Source organism: Podospora bellae-mahoneyi, chromosome 2, assembly GCF_035222275.1.
Source record: "Podospora bellae-mahoneyi strain CBS 112042 chromosome 2, whole genome shotgun sequence".
Lineage (NCBI taxonomy): Eukaryota > Fungi > Ascomycota > Sordariomycetes > Sordariales > Podosporaceae > Podospora > Podospora bellae-mahoneyi.
This window is the reverse complement of record NC_085881.1, coordinates 677,829-698,250: the sequence shown is the minus strand read 5'-3', so window position 1 is coordinate 698,250 and position 20,422 is coordinate 677,829. Positions and strand designations below refer to the sequence as shown.

Below are 20,422 nucleotides of genomic sequence, written 5' to 3'. Positions count from 1 at the left end.
ATTCCTTCAAATCATTCAACAGATATTATCATCAGTCGATACCGACACCTCCGAACTTTTTCAACAACTAAAAAACTCCACTGACCCAGCAAACTCCCAAACATCCACTCCGGGTATCCCTCTCCGGTCCCCGGGGGGCGGGACCACCGGCCTCCCGGCCCTTTGAACACATCCGGAAGGTTCCAACCTAATTATCTGATTTTCCCCTTTTCCATGGCCCCCCGTTAATGAAAATCCTCGGGCTTGAAGAGAAAAATCCCGAACCACCGGGATTCGCTCCGTGCTGGGGTGCTCCGTTCATTACTCCGTAAAGATTTTTAATTCGTCCTGTCTCTGGAGACCAGTGCCTCACCGCTGGAATATCTATGTCAAAGATTCCCCATAACGCTACACAAAAGTTCAATACAGTACCGTGCTATGGAGCCCGCTCCCCGCCAACCTCTTGTGTTTCCACATGGGTTGTGTCAGAAAAGAGAGAGAAGGCAGGCCAGGCCATCAGGGTGCTTACTTTTAGATTTTTTTGGTAGCCAGAAAGAAAATCCACTTTCAACGTCGAGGAGGGATTCCGGGGGAGTGTCCGGTTGGTTGTGGGCAAGTGCCGGGTGTCCACTTTTTGGGGGGGGATTTTTGGGAACTTGGGAAATTCCGGGAGGTTGGTGCTGGGACGGACAAGCGTGATGCGCCGCCAGCAAGGCTTTTCGGGGAATGAGGGATCGATGCAAGATCATTATTTTTTTTTGGGGGGGGGGGGAATTGAGAGAGAGAGAGAGAGAGAACATTTGGGATGGCATCATTTCGGTACCTGACAGGTAAAAAAGATGGGGATGTGATTTACCCAAGGGACTACCCTCGGTGACCTGCCTGACGCGGTCACCGAGGGTGTTGACTCTCTCATGTGGGATGTTTGAAAGCGTTGGGCAGGAACAGGAACAATTTCGTCACAATCATCAGGGCAGGGCACGATACACACCAAAAGTGAAGAATCTTATCGTCCACGTGCGGGTTTGGCTGGATGGTGTAGGAAGGCACGGAAGTTTCATGATGATTTTGAGAAGGTGCTTCCTCGACAAGCCCCCACGTTCGCGGGTGGTGGAAGGCTACCCAAGGTTTTGGCATGCTAAATTGTGTGCTCTTTTTCCACGTTTCTTGCGCCATTGGTTTTTGATTATCAACATTTGATTATTTTCCCTCAATATCTCGACCGGTGTGATGGCACAGATGTTTCGTTTCATCACAAGTGGGAAAGATGGGGGAGGAGTTGCGATCTTGGTAAGGTTAAGCGAACGTGAACGCCTCACCTTGCTAGGCCCTTATCAACGCATACCGGGCTATAGATATCCCATTGATACCATTACCTTTCCTGACTTGGTTAAAGAGTCCTAGTTAACTAAGGTAGGCCCGTATACCAACCCTTATCCTCGCTCCCCTTATCCGTCAGGGTCCTCCAGCTCACCTTACCAGTCAGTTACAACAGCAGTTCCTTCCGGACAGATTGGGGTGGCATGGCCAAGACGGGAGGATTGGTGATATCTAGCAAATTGCAGGGCAAGGACATGATGAAAAGTATGCACGCTTTGACTCTTGGGGACCAGGCAGAGAGATAAAGAGCAATGCAGTTTACAAGTAGATGAGGCGGACAGACGGGAAGGCTAGGGAAAGGCACAGCGGACCGCGATCCTTTCGAGGATGATCTTGATACCGAGATGGATAAGCCGCCGTTTTTAGCTCCCGTCTTGCGACCTAAGTTGGACCGGCCCAGCTGGGCGCTTCACGAAGGACGGAGGACTGATGAGCTGGGCTGAGGCAGTGGCAGGAGCAGTGTGATAAACGAGATAGGAAAGGTCCATCGCGGGTGCTGGTACACTCCGTCTTCATGTCTATACTAGGACATCGACCACGTAGTTGTTGGGATGCCGAGTCTATGTTCGCATGATGGGAGGGTGCCGGGCATTGGGTCTGAGATCGACCGGCATATGTATAGTAATTTTAGAGAATTTCACCGACGGTAAATTCATCTCCCAGGCTGATGTCATCACCAGTCTGGTCCGAAGTCGGGGCCTGGTAGTCTTTGGAGTTATCATGTTGCCAGGACACTTTAATGTGCATGGCTGAGTTGGGCAGACTAACCCGGAAAATGGGATGGGCTTCTCATTGCTCACCGGCTTCATGCGGTAGGTACTAGAGGTGAGACGAGGTTATAAGTCAGTTTGGTAAGTGTAGGTAGTAGGTACATAACAGAAGAGTTCAAAGACTTCTGAAGCCTCTCAACATGCCCAAGATTTGGAACAACCAAGAACTAGCACAACAGAGACACCGTAAGATCGAGGTTTAACTCTGCCTGAATCAAAGCCATATTATCAAGGATAACAAAGCTATCAAACTGGGTAAAAATATGATGTAAGAGATCTGCTTCTCTCCATGCCTCCAACACCCACCGTCTGCGGTTACTGATTTTTGCCGCAAAAAAAACTCGGAAGACGGTCTGTTCCAATAGCTGTTATTATATGCAATATAAGGTATCTGTGTGGAACTCTGAGCATACATTCCTTTGTCTTCTGGCGCCTGATAAAGGCTTTACAGTTAGATTACTAAAATTGAATATAACATTAGAGACCGAAACATTTATCTCATTCAGTTCTTCGCTGACCATGAGGGAAGCTATGTACCTGTTCCCCCATTCAAGCTCAATAGTGATCCGGATATATGACACCAGTTGTTGAGTAGATACTCTATCGACGTGACCACATTAGGGGTGTAATGATGGACAACTACGATGGGAAAAGACTGCAGAGGATGACGGACATTCCTCTCAGCTCCTCTGAAAGCCTGTTGGCTATCCCTGGAGGCATGCTAGCTGGGGCCGAATTTTGATGGGCCTATCAACTACCTTAACTATCTTTGAAAGCCTGTTAAATCTTTTTCGGGGCCCTAATTCCCATAATGATGATGTGAAACTGAGCAGAAAGCTAGGTTTCCGAGCCCAGCTTCATTGTCAGAGTAAAGCTTTTGCCTAAGGTGTGCGATGTTTGTTATGGCAGTGAACTCTGTTTTCTTAATTAGGTCGAGAACCAGTCAGCCGGTACACATAAGAACATATAAGAAGCACCCGTAGTGACTAATGATATCGTCTTATATGCAGTGGGGAAAACCACATGTGGATCTCCTCAAAGCATAAGATGACTGTTCAGAAGACATAGAGTGTCGAATACGGCATGTAGCCATTGTGTTCTAGAAGCATTTGTAGAAAGGTATGAGGATGTAATTGTGGAAAAAGACACAGAAATGTCGTTTATTGTAAGGCTTATCGCTGACGAGATTGAATGTGTTGAGGTCAAAGATTACCTTATGTTCACTATTATTTCATCACAATAAAAAGTAAACAAGCCACGTAGCTTGGCCGCTTCAGCAGGCAAAGGTCATCTTGGCCTTTTAGTTCACTTGGAACACATGTTCATAGGAGGTATGTTAGGATGGTTCAGGGCCTACGGTGATGCAAAGCAGAACGAGGCCAGGGAGCTGTAGAGTTTGGAAAGAACATCAAGCAATATAGTAAGCAAGAAGGTCATTACGAGACTTGTTGATGGAGAATATTAAGCAAGTCCTGCTGTTCCTTATTGGTACAGCTCAAGGTACCTTACTTACCTACCTGAGTTATCTAGGTACCTGGTGTGTAGAGGACTAACAATGAGAGTTTCCATGTGTATCTTTTGTCTGAGTCAATAGCTTGTACTCGACCTCAAGTTTAGACCTATCTCGGTTCATCATCAGAGGAAATCTCATACTGGTTGCTTACATTAGTGGTTATTAGGTTCAGGAAGATGAGCCAGCGTGACCTTCAGGTACGTATTCCAAGTTAACTTTGCCTTGCTGCTTTCATTTCTTCTCCCCCAGAGTCCCGTCCATTCCTCTTCAACTTCCTGGGTTATGCCTTCACCACTCTCACCTACTACACACTCCCTGGAATTCCTTCAGTCTTCCAACAGCTCTCAGTCTCAAAACTATGACCCCTCACTATTATTCATAAGATTTTAACAGCATCGCGGGACCCAGGTGCAAGAACCCATCTCGACTCAACCATAGCCTCCATCCTTCCTTTTTTCGTAATCCACCACAACATCCCTCCCTATTTCCCCCTTACCAGGTGACGGCAAAGTTGATCTCAACCTTCTCAAGCGACGCAAGCGAGATTGATCCCGATACACGACAGCCACAGAGACAGACTGTTTGTTTTCTAATCATTAAACAGCAGGTATCGCTTCTGGTTTCCTGAGCCAGGTTCACCACGCCATATGTCCAGAGCTGACGCAAAAGACACCAAAATCATGCCCTCACCGGACAGAGCCGGACGAAGCATGTCTCTGTCCGTCATGTCTCGGCCCACAAACCAACCTTGTGGCACAGAAGAAGAACGTTTCTTGCTTTCCACGGGTACCTGAAGTTATGTCTCGGCTGTCTCGTTTCAACTCTACCTACCATCCCAGGCACTTGTCCGGTGGTGTGCGCTTGTAGCAGGTAGATAAATCAGGAGATCAAGCGACTGTCGCTTCACTCTGATATGTTGCCATCACGGGCCGAGAGACCGGTGATACTTATCACCCTTGTAAGCTGAGGTGTAAAACCTCCGGTCTCATGGAAGTAGTCTCATGGTCTCACAGAAAACACTCGTCTCTACTTCCCAACCCTCATGGCTATTAAATCCCGAGACATGACATGATATTCTCCTGACATCATCGTTCAAAGTCATTCGAAGATGATTCCATCGGCCAAGCACCACCCCCCTAAACTACCGGCATCACAAACAAACCCTGACCGGCTGCAAGTAATCGACCATCGCTTCCCCTTTCCCATAGTACCCCTCCCATACCCATCCATCCATCCAATATATAAAAACGCATTTTCCGTTTCAGACCCCCATAAACAACATGCAGTCATCATCAACTGCATGTAGGCATGTAATTGACAGCTTACGGCGGAGCGGCGCGTATGTACCTTCTATGCAAACCTACGCTGCACTGCAGCTGCAGGGACAAGGGAGAAACAACAGAACTGCACGGGAAAATCCTGCAGCACAGGGCCCATTCATGCAGCAAAAAGCATGCTAGTGATGCAGAACAGAAGCACATATTATAAGCGAGCGAACTCGAGAAAGCTTTTGTTTCTGGAGAAAGTGAAACCCAGCAACAGTGGAAAAGAAACAACTCAGCAACAGTTGAAGAAAACAAAGCAAAACCAAACAAAAACCGGACCGTCCAACCCAGCGTAGCGAGCAATATACCCTCTGCGTTTTGACCTTGACCACAACCCGTTCCGTGGTTGCAATAACCTATGCAGCCTCACTAGTGGAGAGCAAAAAACTTCAACCGCATGCGAGGCAGGCGAGGTGATGAACCGAACTTCATCAGACACAACCAAATCCCCACCTTCGCCTTGCTAATACCACTTCGGCACCGGTCTCACTGGATGAGAGAGCCTTTCGGCTCGGTTGGGTTCATTGAACGCAAGTGCCCGGGTAGTCAGTCCGGGTAATCGACAGAGGGGTAGCATTTGAGCGTTGAGATGAGAGGCAAGTAAACCCTCCCTCTCGGCTCTTTGACTCCAAGAAACCTCGGTGGCACGGCACTGATGAGGGGAGGGAACTTTCCCAAATCTCGATTGCGAAATCCTGATCCTGCTGGTCCCAACACTGGCCTTCGTCTTCCTCGACCAAACCCACTGAGCTGAACGAGGTCCCCGCATTGGCCCTCAACTTCGAGTAATAAACTCTTCACCACTCACCACTCACCCCGCTACCAAGTTCAAAGTTCCTACTTTGTTGCAGGCAAACCCCAAACACTGATTGGCCAATGGCTCGACGAATAACGCGTTGAAAATAAAAAGGGCGCGGGGTCGCGCAGACGCGGCCTCGAACTTGCTGAACCTGTTGGAGGGTGAATGCTGCCCTCCTCCAACGCCGCTGGCTTGCCTTCCCGGTACTGAGCTTCCAATCAATCTTCAAACTCCCGTGACGGGCGCCGCAGCTTGGCTGTTGGCGGGGGTGGATTGGGCAAGGGTTTTCTTCGTCCAGTTTCTTTTTGCGTGACGACCGTTTCACCAGTCTAGGCTGTCTGTGAAAAAGATTGGCCATGAGACAGAAATGTGTTCTGTTATCTGATTTTCCGGTAAAGCGCTGTTGCTCATCATCATGCTGACTGACATTCACAGACAAGGCAAGAGGCCGTATCCGATCTCCGGTGAATCTTGGAAAACGGGGTCCTTTTTGCACGTGTGTAGCATTGGGACGGGGACCGGGGCCGGGACCTTTTAAATGGGGATGGGCCTGTTGGTTGACTGTGGCACAGCAGCAGCAGTCCGAATTCAGCGAGGAAGCCGTTGCTTCCCCGCTGTGATATCTATCCACAGTTTTCGATGCCGCTTCCCGTCAGACAGCGGCACAGGCGTTGAACCTCCGGAGTCCTCTTGTTGAAGGATGGCAGGCAACTTTTGATATCATCCAGTCGAGATGACGGCCAAGCCAAGCGGCTCGCCTCACTTCTCAGCTTGCCTGTGCGCAAGAAAGAGGAACAACCGTCTCATTCGGTTAGGTAGCTGGTTGACCAAGGCCTGGCGTTCCCTGGCGTTCCGGTGATAAGGTACGGCGAGCGGGCATGCTTCCGCAGTGGGGGAGGGGGGAGGGAGTTGCGTTCAATTAAGGACCTCCACAATTCCCCTTTGGGCAACCTTCAACTGGGCCCGAAGTTTGAGACATGTGCCACGCCGCGCTCGCACATGTATGTACACTACCCACACCACCACATCACCAACTTGGAAACCATCATAGACTTTTCAAGTCTTTGTTGCGAGTTGATGATGAGACTGACAGATGTTACTCCGTTGCTGTGTCAAGACTCCATCTGGAGGCTCATTTCGGGGTGGGTGTGGGTCTCGGTCGATCCCGCACAGGTCTGTCTTAAGGATCAGTTAAAGATCACGGTTGCGCGGATTCGGGAGCAAGTTCGGGTCAGGGTTTCGTGAGATCGGCAGCAGGCCATCAAATCTGGAAATTTGTCTCGCTCTGGACTGGCTTCCCATTCGCTGCCAGCCGCCCATCACAGAAGGCCTTGTCGCCAAAGAGGCTTAGCCCATTCCCCTTTTTCGAGGTTGACCCCGGTTGAGAGCGTTTTTAATTCGACACTGCATGGCAATGCTTTGTTTGCCTCAGAGATGGGATGAATGAATGCTGATGACTTATAGAAGCAGAACAACGAGGAAGAGAAAGAAGGCTGCTGTCATTGCCTGTCAACAAGTGTCAGTTGATGCCGCATGAACATGAACGAGCTACTGCAGATGGCCAGGATCCAAGCTCGGGACATTTCTCGAAGCTTGAGAGAGCTTGGGCCACTTGAATATGCGCAAACAGGGGACATCCTTCCACCTCGATGCAAAAAGTGCTGATGAACCAACGGCTCAACTCCAGGAAAATGTGATTTCTTTGCAGCAGGCACATTGCTGGCCGTTTCAACTGTATCTCATCCTTTCCAATGATGATGGAGGATCAACTCCAGGAATTGCTAAGTAAGGCTGGCCCCTTTCCAGACCCAGGTGTTCGGGCGTGTGGCCAGCGTCGTAGTGTAATTATCGAACTGGGCTGTTCAGATTCGCGACACATGGCTTTGGGCAGGGTCCGTGATGGCACTCAAGACGCTCGGTCGGACATTGCAGACAAAAGCAGACCAGACTCTTGCTGCGTGTTTTCTGGCGGGTGAGGCGGAAATGATTATCTTATGAGGATACTCTTTCAGACGCTTCATCCCGTCTGCCGCAGCACAGACTGTGTTCGTCGCCCGTCTGCAGCCAGCCGTGGGACAGGCGGGAAACTTGAACTCGAACGTCACCAAAGGAACAGGCCAAAAAAGGCCTGGAAGGGGCCCCCTGGTGGCTTCCCGAGTAGCCCCTGGTCTGCTGAGTGGGAACTGCTCCAGGGCTGTCATTCGGCAGGCCCCACCAGCCCATTTGCTGATGGAACGAGTGGGCGAAAAGTGGAGAGCTCGTACATAACTCGACCAGGCCTTCTCAGGGCCTCTTGACTTTTGTCAAACCACGATGCTCGTCGTCTCGTAGCTGTCGACGACGTCTCTCTCTTCTTCCTCCCTTCGGGTTCGGAGGTTGTCTGTCTGTCGTGTCTCACGAGCATCGCATCTCGACGCTGACCGGCGACGCCTTACCTTTCCATTCTCAACCTCACTTATACCTTTCTCACACTCGCTAATACGCCCTCTCTCGCACCTACAACACTCACGCTCACGGGATCCTTCGCTTCCTTCTCCGTTTTTTTTTTGTTTCTGACTTTCTGATACCCGATACCCCTTGGTTCGTTCGTGCATCTTGCGGCTTCCTCCGACCAGTTCCAAACTCTATTAGACTTTGCTTGACACATCACCTGCGTCAAGCTACAAGTGGTGCTCGGTAAGTGCGAACGACGATCTCTTGGGTCGCAGGCCTGAGGGGCAATCTTTGGTAGCCTACATTAGGTCGAGCATAGGGATGGGATGTACTGACCACACATGCCTTGTGGTAGCTTCTCTTCCGTCATTGAGGTTGAACACTTGACGCATTCGCCCCGCCTCCTCACTTCAGCCAAACCCATCAGGTGTCCAGAGCTCCACCCCCTCACAAGCCCACACTGCCTTGAGGGGATGCCGGTTGGAAATACCGACTGCGAACCCTCACTCTAGTGCAGGACCTTTGGGTCTTGAGTGTCTGGTAAGTTGTTTCTGTTGAACATGGTTTCCCCCTTCATGCCCCGCCCCTTCATGAACACAAGTCTCCCAATGCCGGACCTGTCCCAAGAACGGCATCTCATAATATGTCATGCTATAACTTCAACTCTGGGCGCACGAAAGCTCTACGCATATTCCACAGCATCAGCTTTGACGTTTGGGAAGTGGGGGTAACCCCGTGCCTTACGCAACATCTTGCAGGATCGCTGTTTCAAACACACTGACCTTGGGGAACACTACTAACTGCGCGGACATGGCCACTCAGTCCGAAGGCATTAGTGTTCACCGTTGCATCCTCTTCCGAGGTCCGTTCTAATACCCGACACTGATCGGTTGGTGGAAATGTGCTAGACTTCTTCGCCTGTGTCGAGTACGAGGCGGCATCTTTCTGCAGAACCGAGATATCAAGAGGCCGCAAAGATGGTTGGCGCATGGGAAACCGAAGATGAGTCAACCGTACCGGTTGCGTCCTTGCCGACACCTGCAGACACACCTTACCGAGTCCCTTCGCGAAACGTATCACGAGGCTCACGCAAGTCAAAACGCTCGGTGACCCCCCCCGGGAAGAATGGAAAGAGTCGATCACCAGCGCCGCTCAATGGTGAGAGGATGGATAGGGCGTCGATGATGTCTGCGAGAGAGTTTTGCTCTGATGAGCCGGTCAGCATTGACAGCAAACGTTTTACGCCAACGTTGCATGCCAATCTGGTATCGGAGATTCTGTCCCTAAGAAGAGATCAGGAGGACAAGTTGAAGATCATTGAAAGCCTGGAATCTTCATTGGATGCTGTTCGAGGGGAATCCGAGTCTCTTCAGGCCAGGGTGGTATCTACAGACAAGGAGAGCCGGTCATTAAAACGTCAGTTGGCCTTGCTGGAAGGTGGAACGTCCTCGGCACTCGGTGAGTTGGCTCGAGAACGTGACGAGGCTGTCGACTCGGCTGCCGAGACCAAAAAACGACTCGACATCACCCAGAAGAAGCTGAGGAACCAGGAGGAGGATTCGGAACGGGTACATCGACAATGGGAAAAGGAAAAGGACGAATGGGAAGAGGAGAAAAGAAAGCTGGAGAGGAAGATTCACGTTGCGGAAAGTCGACTGAAGGCGGTGATTGATGAAGTCGCAGCATTCCAAGCCGTCCAAGTCGCTGGAGAGAATGGGATACTTAATCATCACGAGAGCGAAGGCGAGGAGAGCGGCAGGGATAATGATGCCGCCAGTGTCCGAACCATGAGTTTGACCAGCAACACCAGGTTTTCGCTCTTAGCTTCCCCCAAGACGAACGGGATGAACTCTCTGGCCGACGAGCTGGACGGATTTGACGAGGAGAGCGATTATGGTGGTCGGGAGAGTGTGTTGTCTAATGGGCCTCATCGCACACATTTACGCAACATGAGCCGGGACAGCATCATGTCCAAGACGCACAGGAGAGGACAGTGCAATGATAGCTTGATGAGAACCGGAAGCGTGCATCGATCAAGGCTTGCTTTTAGCGCTACGGCTCTAGAGAGGCTGGAGGGCGGCACCATTCAAGAGGATGACGAGACTGAGTCAGTAGCCCCAAAGGCTGTGTACGTCGACACTGGTGTTCAGCCATCGCCTCCGCCGTCACCAACAATCACTGCAGTGAAACCAACAACACCCGAGCCCTCACCCTTCATGCAGAGATATGAAAGATTGTACAACATGAACAGCCCGCCTCGTGCTGATCTCGAAATTGAAGCAAACCAGAGGAAGAAGCGGGTGCAAATTGGCCAGCCGCTTGCCATCAAGACATCGACCAGCAATTTGATGGTCAATGGATCCTCTCAAACACTGGAACAGCCCCTGAGTCCACCAAAGACGCCCAGGACGCCTTTCCAAGATTTGCCCCCAACGCCAAAGCCTCAAATCCCTGCCATGGTCTCTTCATCTACCCAGACAGAGGACATTGTCCCACCGCTCCAGCTTCCAGTTCTGTCGATTCCCAGCATTAGCATCATTCCTCCTTCAAGCCGTCCCAGCACACCTAGACAGCCTCTCTTGCCGCAGTTGACCAAAGACTTTGGCTGCCAAGTGTCCTTGATCTCTAGCCCACCTACAGCATCATCTTCTATGCAGACAGAGGAAATCCGTGTGGACAAGCGTTTGGCCAAGTTGCCTCCACACCTGCACCCGTCAGCAATCACGTCAAGGCCAGTCTCGCCAGCTTTACCCACACCAGATTTACCCACCGATGACTTCCGGAAATTCACTCCAGTTCCTGGAGATGTGCCACCACCTCGCAACCCCCGCCGGTTGACCAGCAAGCGAAGCATCGTTGATATTCCATCGTCGCCGCCTGTTGTTTCTTCTCCTGTGTCAGAAGAAGCTAGAGATGTTTATCCTGGCAACAATGACAATGGACCAGTATCAAGCCGATCTGCCGCAATCAGGAGGCCGCATAGAATCAGCAGCCTGTTTGCCGGCTTTGATGGCAACAGCACGGATGAGGGTGACGAGTTTATGGATCTCGACGTTAGCGACTCGGAGTACAGGACAGCATTATCTGCGCCTTCGGCTCCTAGGACCATAGACAGCTCGAGCAGGATGGGCAAGCGAGGCTCTGAGACCTCCGAGTCTGCTTTCTCACCCAAGGCGAGCAGCGGATACTCGCCGCGTCTGATTGATGAGCCTGATGGCTATGGTGGCTACGGCTCGACCAACATCATCTCTCAGACTCGCGAGACCCGGGACTCGGGGATCAACAGCTCGGGCTCTCGCCGTGGCGGACCCCGCCCAGCGTTTGGAACCAAGGCCAGTGTTATGCGCAGAGCTGCCTTGATCCAGAGCGGCATCAACTCGCACTCGAGGGCTAGAAGCCCAAGTCTGACAGATACCAAGGAGCCACCATTCCCGATCCCCACACGCGCCAGCTCGAGGAAACCGCCATTGAGCGGTAGCGCCCCAAGTGAAGGACGAAGCCCGAGTAGAGGGTCGGATACTTGGCACAGACGAGGCTCGAGCCGGAGTCATTATCGCGCTGGTAGCATTCGCAAGGTGCGCTCAGCCACAGGTCTTCCGCGTGGGCAGAGGCGTCGGCCATCTCGCTCACCGTCTCGTTTCAACGAGTCGGTCGATATCCCCGAGAGCCCGGATCTGCCCCCATTGCCATCAAATGACATTACTACGCCCCGGCACAAGAAGTCCAATACGTACGCCAAGTATAGGTCCCACAGGTCCCAGCCCTCGTCCAACACGGCAACCACTGGGGAGATGGCCGCCGCTTCGCAGGCAGAACCGAAGGAGAAGGCATTTACGGTTGTGGAAGCGATTGCTCAGACGATGGTGGGTGAGTGGATGTACAAGTATGTGCGGAGACGCAAATCGTTTGGGATGGCAGATGTCAAGGGTGGCGATGACACCAGCAATGATCGTCACAAGAGATGGGTTTGGCTTCAGCCATATGACCGTTGTATCCTCTGGAGCAGCAAGCAACCGACCACGGGAGGTGCTCTTCTGGGCAAATCTGGCCGCAAGCGTACGTTTTCACGAATCAACACAATGTTCCGGACCGATACTAACCAGTCTTCAGTCACGATTCAATCCGTCATTGATGTCAAGGACGACAATCCGCCTCCCAGGGGAGCTGGTCCGCTATTCAACAGGTCTATCTTGATCCTGACGCCGCAACGCGCCCTCAAGTTTACGGCTTCCAGCGCCGAGCGTCATTACATCTGGTTGAACTCGCTTTCATTCCTTGCCCACTCCAACCAGGCCATCCCGGAGAGTTTGCCCGTGCCACAAGCGAAGCCATTGCCGGAGCAGTATGAGTTGCCCAAGCCCAAAGTACGGCGACCGATTAGAGACTCGATTCGCCTTACCAAGGCCAAGACCGGAGCGCCGGTGATCAAGTCTGATCCCATCGAGCCCCTATCATCATTGGAGGTGGACAGCGCACCCCCCGCCATCGGGGGCTACCGGCCACCGATGCCTGATCTCTATTCCATTCCATCCCACACGCGCGACGAATCCACAGACACGGCTGCACCACCTCCCATCACACGGTATGGCGAGCGTGGAGTACACGGCCGCAAGCGTAGCAACACTGGTGGCCACGTGCCACCACCGCTCTCCTTCCGAGGCTTCTCGGGAGGCTTCTCGACACCGCTAGGAGGTGGAGGCCACCATGCCTCATCGAATAGTACGGCAGGAAACAGCATTGCGGGATCATCGGATGTTTATAGCAATGCAGCGGCGAGCGCCATCACAGGGGCATCCAGCGCCATCACCTGGGGAACAGGGTCGGTGCGGACCTCTGAGGCTTCGAACCGGCCAAACGGTCCCAATTTCTTTGACGCCATTGGCACTGTGCGCATGGAGGCCTTTATCAGCCCTCTAGCGTTCAGTCGATTCAGCGATACCCCGTATGAGGATGCCCATGAGCGGGACGACGACTGTCGACATGCTGCTCGTAGGAGGAGCAAGGAGTCGAGGCGTCAAGCCAGCCGGAGCCGACAACGGGACAGCTACCACAGCCGAGGTACCAGAGCAACCACTGAGAATGAAGTGGATGAATGGTATACGAGGGACGATCCTTTCAAGGGCTTTTGATCTTTTTCTTAATCACTATTACAGTCATGATTGACGTCGATTTATTTTTTTTATTGTCATTTCTATACAAGCGTTGGGCGACATCTCTATCCAAAAGACATGAGTTTCTCTTGGGAGTTTCAAAAGATGGGAAAGCTACAACGCTAATTTGGGGGGGGGGGGCGAGGGTATCATTATCAGGGAGGTGGGGAGGAGTGATACCATTTACCGCACGCACGCACGCAACACAGCTGAAGCCATCATTGATATGTGGCTCTATTTTCCTTTCTCTCTTACCATTCGATGTATTTGTTTTTAGTTTTATTTGGGACGTGTACCTATCTAGAAGATCTGCAGGTGGACGGATGGACTGGTATTGTGTTTATACAGGCAGGCCGCGAGGCTGGGCACTGTTGACTGAGGGTGTGGAAAATGTGGAGAGGGGTACGGTGATGATTGCAGAGTCATGCGGTGGTCAATGTCGCAGAGCTTCTTTGGGCAAGTTATTTGCATTAGCGAGCGCAGCATAGCAGCAGGCAGCGTTATTTTAAAAAGCACCGGTTTTGTTTATCTTGGGTGTGGTTGTTTGTGTTTTGTGTGTTTGTTATTCCTTTAATGTCGCGCGTTTGATTTTCAAGTTTGGAGTGCTGACGAGGTGTATATAGATGATAGGCAGACATTGTCTTTCACAGGATGATGATGATGATACAAGAAAGAGACAAATAATTTAATCTTGGAATGTTGATTTATGCCTGGGTATCTCTCCATCCTTTGTTTTCATATATGCATTTTCCCCCTCTCTCTATCATGCAACCAACCGCCTTCTAACCACACATTTATTTTTGCCCCCCCTCTGATAAACCATCACCCCCCCATGCCTCGCGTCTAATCCTCTCCCACCAGCCAACCAACTCTCCTCCACCACCCCCAGCTCTCCTCACCAGCCCTCCCAACCTGCCCTCTGGCGTGTCCATGTGCGCCATTATAACCCCCACATAACCATACAACCCAGCGTCGAACTCGCCCGGTTTCTCCTCCCCAAAAAACCAGCCCGTTTGGGATTCCTGCAGGAGGATCGCGAGCGAGTCCAAAGCCTCGGCTGCGTCGGCGTAGAGGTTCTCAGAGTCGATGCCGCCTGTTCCTGTCTGGCTGTGCAAACCCAGACCTTGCAACACTGCGGAGGAGGCTGCGGCTGATAGTTGGGTTTGGAGGATTGTTCCTAGGAGTGAGGAGCGGGTTGATGGGTCGATGTAGAATTTTTTGAGGAGGGGGGTGAAGGCAGGGGTGAGGTAGAGGGTTTGGAGGAAGGCTAGGCGGAGGGGGGTAAGGAGGGAGAGGTAGGCTTCCGAACGGGGGGAGGTGGGAAGGGGGGAGGGGGAGTTGGTGTGGCGGGAGATGTAAAGGGGGATGGAGGTTGAGGGGATCGGGTTGGGAGAGACAGTTCGGGGCGGGAGGAGGAAGGGGAGGGAGCCGGTGGGAGAGGCGTGGTTTGAGGAGGGGGAGGTTAGGAAGGGGACGTGGGAGAGACGGAGGAGGGTCTGAAGGGTGGGGGAGGGGGGTTAGTTGGGGTATGGACAGGAACGGGAGCAAGGGGACAGGGCCACTGACCTGCCATTTAAGACATGTTGGGTTTATTGATGGTTTCCCCTCCAGCGCATCCTCGTCGGAGGAGAAGATATAAAGTGTTGGGAGGGTGTCGGACGCCGAGGTAAGGGTTTGAGACCGCACTGGGAGGGGGGTCGGGTCGAGAGTTACGAGGGGGAACTGGTTGAAGAGCTTTTGGAGAGGGGCTGGGATAGGCCACAGCGAAGGCGCCGGCTGGTTTGGCCTCGCGGAGGGTTTTGGTGGGGTTGCTGTAGCTGAGGCCATCGTCACTGTTGCTGTGCTGCTGGTGTATGGAATTCTGAATATTCGGTGCTGACATCGGCGGCCCCACCGATCAAAGTGCAGAAGTTCGGGCGGGTGGGTCCAAAACGCTGCGGGAAGCTGCATGAAATTGCCGGGGGGCTATCCCCGTATCCGTGTGCCTGCCCCTGGTGGGGTGAGGTGTGCTTATCGATTAGACCCTAACAACGGTCCAGGCTTATCTCAAACGCCCCCCAATTTACAGAATGCAAGGCCGTGATTGATACCACAACCCGCGCACACAACCCCCACGACTTTTTTTCTAGAATAAACGAACCGGTCATATTGGAAAACCGGTTCGAGATTCCTGCGCCCAATACAACTTCGAGGGGTTCCCGTGGCATTATAGAGTCTATTTTCATTTATATCTAGCAAATAGTAGGGCTGTTGGTGTGGTGGCAGCTGCCCAAGACAGAGGAATCAGCTGACTGTCTTGTGCCATTCTTCGATGCCGCGAGATGTCATAGAATGCCGCAATTTTTTGGGAGGGGGGGAAGGAAGAGCAACGTTGCGGAATTCATGTGGGAGAAGGGGTCCTAGTGACACTTTGACGATCGACACATCCTGGTGGTTAATATCGATTGCTTACCTTCTTGGTCCACCATCATCAGATTCCTCGGATGCAGAATCGACAATACCCGTACCTGCCGAACAGCAAACCCCCAAAAAAAAAAAAAAAAGAAGAAGAAAAAAGATTGACGTGATTAGACCGCATATCTCAAGAGTTTGCCACCGTGAAAATTCCTCTGGCGGAACTTCGGGACCTGGAGGCGGCTAAATACTTCTTGACGAGGTCGTTACTTGCCGCGATGGCCGCCCATAGACGCCGTTCCCTGGCCATAGGACGAGTCTTTTTTACGTTTTGAAATAGGAAGGTCAGGAAGAGCTGACTGAAGGATGTCTCGGTCAAGACTTCTCGACGCAGGGCCATGTCGCTTGTGTTGCAGCGCCGGCCGAGGAAAATCCTGGGTATGGCGTCGTACTGAGTTTAATCTATCGCCGGCCTGGACTGCCACCATCTTATCCGCTGCGGCCCTGGACGGAAAGCCACTCGGGACGACCTGACCGGTCAGGAAGCTCCCTCTTCGTTGGCAATTGTACGCTAGTCTTGCCTAGACGAAACAAAAGTGAGAAAAAAAATAACCCGGAGTCTCGCCGGCAACTTAACAAGAGAAAAAGTGTCAAAGCCGGGCGAAGGGCCGACAATGCCTGTCGCCGTTCCTCTCCCCCGTCCTCATCCATGCAGCAGCCCTGCCGAGGCGATTGAGGCTCCGCCAGGCGACCCCTGCTTTCCTACCACCAAGAGGCATCATCGGAGATACGGTGGAATCATTTTGGGCAACTGGGCTGCAGCCTGTGGAAGCTAAAGCTCCGAAGAATCCTCGTTGTTCCCTGGATCCTACTCTCCCACTCGATCACCTATCCGACAGCAATTACCATGCGTCCTGGCGTTTCCACGTGAACCCGAGCTAGCAGCTTGGAAGAGAGAGATTCCCCTCGGCATGTCGAAACATTTCAAGCTCGACGCCAAACGACCCAAGCTCGGCCCCAGCCATCAGTCCCCCGGATTTTTACGACCCCCATGGGGATTTGGAGATTGGGGCGAGTGTTTTAGCTGAGGCCGAAGGCGCGAGCCTGTGACTGTCTGGCTGTCACAATGTCACAACAAAGGCAAACACTGGCCTGATATTGCGAGTTGTTGTCGTCGCAGAGTGTGGGGGTTTTTGACGGTATGTAGCAGGCATCCCGGACACATGCGCCGACGCTACTTTTGCGAGTGACCGCGAGGTACTTGCGGGGCGAGACTGTTCGGTGCGTCTTCAGGCAAAGACACGGGCAAAACGGGTGTTCGGTCCTGGTGCCGGCTCTTTCGCGGAGGTATCTCGATGTCTCTTTTTTAACCTCGACGCCATCCAAAGAGGGGCAGCAGCCTGGGCAGGAGTGGAAACCGATGACGCCGTTTCCAGTCGTGGGGCTGATGTCGAGATAAAGAAAAATAAAAAGACGGGCGATTGATTCATTGTTGTCTATAACTAGATCACCATTATCGCTCTGTGTTCCCTCTCCCCTCTGCCCTCTCCCTCGCTTGCCCTGCCGTGTCTCTCCCGTCGAGGTGTTGTCGTATACGTAAAGTTCTGTCCTGACCTCATTGTTTCCCTTCTCGGCCACCCCTCGGTCCCCCACCATATCGATATTCCCCCACCAGCAGCAAGAAGCACGCAACCAAGTCGTCTACCGACAGTTATAAACACCCAATATCGCAATATTGCCCGCACCCACTCTTTTCTGTATCCCCTCCTCTCGCTGGCCTGACCTGATCAAGGCCTTATCTTATCAAAACTCCTTTGGGCCTTTTGCAGTGCGCATCACGCACGAGTCATCGTTTGAGAGCGCTCCCTCCGGCAGCATCTACCTGCATATCTTGCTTTTTGCCTTGCAGCTTGCGGCCTCCTCATCCCGTCCCTCTTACGACACAACTCCAGCCAAATTACCTTACCTCCTCCCCTTAGTCTAGGTTGTATTCAGCCGAGGACCTCTCTCTTTCACAGGCTTTCGCTACGAGATACTACCCATCTCACCGGCTGCGCCTGATCGATCGGAAGCCCCCCTTTGCTCCTCTTCGTGTGGGAAAGGAACACAAAAAGGTGGTGGTGATACAACATCTCCCGCGGACGCATTGCCCACGTTCCCCTTATCGAGCGAGCGAGCGTCTTTTTTCTTTTTCTTAGTTTTTCTTTGGTGCCTCTCGAAGGAATCCACATACACTACACCACCCACAGGCAAGGACCCAGCTTGTCTCCAATCTCCCACCGCAGCCCCAACAACCATTATTGCAAGGGGATTCTTTTTTTCCTGCGCCAGCGTCATACTCTCGGTCTTTCTCTCACCGACCTTTTGGACGGGTACATAAAACTGGTTTCTTCGCTCGGCCTGCTCCTGTCTCGTTTTCTCTTTTTTTTAGAAAGGACACACACAAGCACACATACAACCCACCAAACAAAAACATCGTCAGTCACTACCACGATACAAACACCACTGCTACACAAGATGGACTCCCGCTTCACCTCTACTGGGTCTTCCACCCAACAGTCTCCCTTCACCTCCTCCTCGGCCTCCTCTTCGTCCTCCAAGATTGTCCCGCCCCCAAGACAGACGCCCAAGACATCATCGACAGACCCCTTTCTCAAGGACTTCACACTCGTCGCCGAGGCGGCGAAACGGGCGCAGATGGCGGTGCTGATGAGGGATTTTGAGAGCGTGGGCCTTTCATAAATTCCTCCTTTTGATAAGATGGCCGCTGGGCTGGCGTCATCAGCTTCTTAGGGTTGGAGAAGAAAGAATTGGAGAAGGAGAGGTGGGACGAAAAGTTGAACCGGTGGGGCATTTCTCCAGAGAAACGTCAAGGCCCCCCCGCCTCGTTTTCTTGTTTTTTTCATTTAACATCATCGCTCATCACTTTGTCGCTTATCATTATCGGATCACCGGATCGGATCATCACGGGGCACAACAACAACACACATGGCCGGGTATAGGGAGTGGGATAGGAATTATGGCGTATTAGGATTTGGGTGTACAGGTTATGGGATGAGCATTCGGGTTTTGGGTTTTTCACTACATATTTTGTTTCTACCGTCAAGGTGCATCTGGGTTTTGGGTCTTCTACATACAACCACGAATAGTAATTGTACAACTTTTGATACTTGTCAAATGAGGATAATCATATGATGTGTAACGTTCATGGGAGCCGGAACTTGAAGTCATTTTCACAAGGCCATCTCCCCATGTTGAAGATGTCCAGTCTTGACATGATTATGTAAATATCTAACAAATATTCACATACCGGTCGATTATTCAACGCTTCTTGCTCGCATAACGTAACCACTTCTAAACAGAGGGAATATCTTTCGCCCTTTGGTATATAACCCCATTAACCTTCTCCCCATTCCTGAATTCTCTCTGCCCCTAAATCTTGGCCATCAAATGAACCCCCCCATCCAACGCCAAAGTAGCCCCGTTGACATACCCCCCCGCCCTGCTGCACAAAAACAAACACGCCCCGCCCACATCCTCGGGCTGTCCTACTCGGCCCAACGGATTCGCCTCCTTGATCACCTCCCCCATCGTGTCCAAAGTATGCTTCATCATCTTGCTCGGAAAAGGCCCACACGCGAGGTTGTTCACCGTTATCCCCTTTGGTCCCAGCTCAACAGCAAGATGTCTACTCAGATGGTGCAGGCCCGCCTTGGAGGCACTGTACGCAAACGTTGGAAGGAGAGGAACGCGTAACCCATCGATGGAGCCGATATTCACCACCCTCGCCGGATCGTCTTGTTTGCTCCCTTTGATGAGCAGGGGTGTGAGCGCCTGGGTGAGGGTGAAGACGCGGGTGAGGTTGAGGGTGAGGAGCTTGGTCCAGGCGGCGTCGGGGTACTTTTCGTAGGGCTCGCCCCAGGTGGCGCCCGAGTTGTTGATCAGTATGTGCAGCCCCCCCGGCTCGAGCTTGGTGAGCTCGGCGGCTAGGCGGTGGACTTCTTTTTCGGACTGGAGGTCGGCGGGGAGGGAGAAGGCCGAGTTGGGGGTGATCGTGTTGAGGGTTGCGCAGGCGGAGGCGCAGGCGGTGGCGTCGCGGGACGAGATGTACACTTTTGCGCCGGCGGACACAAAGGCGGTGGAGATCATGAGGCCGACGCCTTTGGCGCCGCCGGTTATAAGGGCTACTTTGCCCTGGGGAAGTTAGCAGGAAGGGGGGGGGGAGGATAGGGAAGGGGGAGTGAGGGGGGTGGTGTACCTTGATGGAGAAGAGGTTGTTGACGTCCATTTTGTACTGTAGTGTGACTGACGGCTTGTTGGGGTGTATGTTGGTTGAAGCAAGAAGATCAAGCTGATGAGATGAACTGGGTAGATGTATATATCCCCAAGGACGTCCTTTTCCGACAAATCTAGACACAAATCCTAGAGATGGGCAATCGATATCTAAACCGTTGAGACAGCCGCCAGCCGGAAGCCGAGGTTCGTCGTCATAAATAAAGGGTCTATTCCCCAACGGGCAGCATCATTAACCTGATTGGGTACCAAACCGACAAACATTCCCCGCGATTTCTGCAAAAGGCCAAGACTTGCTTTCCTTGCTCCCCCACATTCTTGGAAGCTGGGGAAGGGCTGTCAGCATTTCTGATGTTGGTGATGCTGTTGAGATGGTTTTATTTTTA

General features: G+C 52.2%; 5 protein-coding genes across 5 annotated transcripts; 3 read left to right on the top strand and 2 right to left on the bottom strand.

Annotated features, from left to right (window-relative positions):
• Positions 1–8,079: 8,079 nt before the first annotated feature.
• QC761_0031960 (uncharacterized protein) lies at positions 8,080–9,072 on the top strand (the record flags this gene model as incomplete). The annotated part of the gene is made up of 4 exons (XM_062872274.1): positions 8,080–8,093; positions 8,427–8,442; positions 8,635–8,739; positions 9,022–9,072. 4 exons carry the CDS (start codon positions 8,080–8,082, stop codon positions 9,070–9,072), a joined length of 186 nt encoding a protein of 61 aa, XP_062734360.1.
• A 104-nt stretch (positions 9,073–9,176) lies between these two features.
• Positions 9,177–14,027, top strand: QC761_201000 (uncharacterized protein; the record flags this gene model as incomplete). The annotated part of the gene is made up of 2 exons (XM_062875830.1): positions 9,177–12,255; positions 12,310–14,027. 2 exons carry the CDS (start codon positions 9,177–9,179, stop codon positions 13,326–13,328), a joined length of 4,098 nt encoding a protein of 1,365 aa, XP_062734359.1. The 3' UTR covers positions 13,329–14,027.
• A 116-nt stretch (positions 14,028–14,143) lies between these two features.
• Positions 14,144–15,299, bottom strand: QC761_200990 (uncharacterized protein; the record flags this gene model as incomplete). The annotated part of the gene is made up of 2 exons (XM_062875829.1): positions 14,144–14,845; positions 14,916–15,299. The coding sequence occupies 2 exons, from the start codon at positions 15,297–15,299 to the stop codon at positions 14,144–14,146; spliced, it is 1,086 nt and encodes a 361-aa protein (XP_062734358.1).
• A 2,961-nt stretch (positions 15,300–18,260) lies between these two features.
• On the top strand, positions 18,261–18,485 carry QC761_200980 (uncharacterized protein; the record flags this gene model as incomplete). The annotated part of the gene is made up of 1 exon (XM_062875828.1): positions 18,261–18,485. One exon carries the CDS (start codon positions 18,261–18,263, stop codon positions 18,483–18,485), a length of 225 nt encoding a protein of 74 aa, XP_062734357.1.
• Positions 18,486–18,917: 432 nt separating this feature from the next.
• Positions 18,918–20,199, bottom strand: QC761_200970 (uncharacterized protein). Its single transcript, XM_062875827.1, has 2 exons — positions 20,002–20,199; positions 18,918–19,937 (listed from the first exon to the last, which is right to left on the bottom strand). The coding sequence occupies exons 1-2, from the start codon at positions 20,029–20,031 to the stop codon at positions 19,176–19,178; spliced, it is 792 nt and encodes a 263-aa protein (XP_062734356.1). The 5' UTR covers positions 20,032–20,199; the 3' UTR covers positions 18,918–19,175.
• Positions 20,200–20,422: the final 223 nt, after the last annotated feature.

What these genes read in the sequence shown, in the direction of transcription:
- QC761_200970 (XM_062875827.1), bottom strand. Translation starts at nt 20,031, where the DNA reads ATGGACGTCAACAACCTCTTCTCCATCAAG. An exon ending in ACAACCTCTTCTCCATCAAG is followed by an intron (nt 19,938 to 20,001) that starts GTACACCACCCC and finishes TAACTTCCCCAG; the next exon opens with GGCAAAGTAGCCCTTATAAC.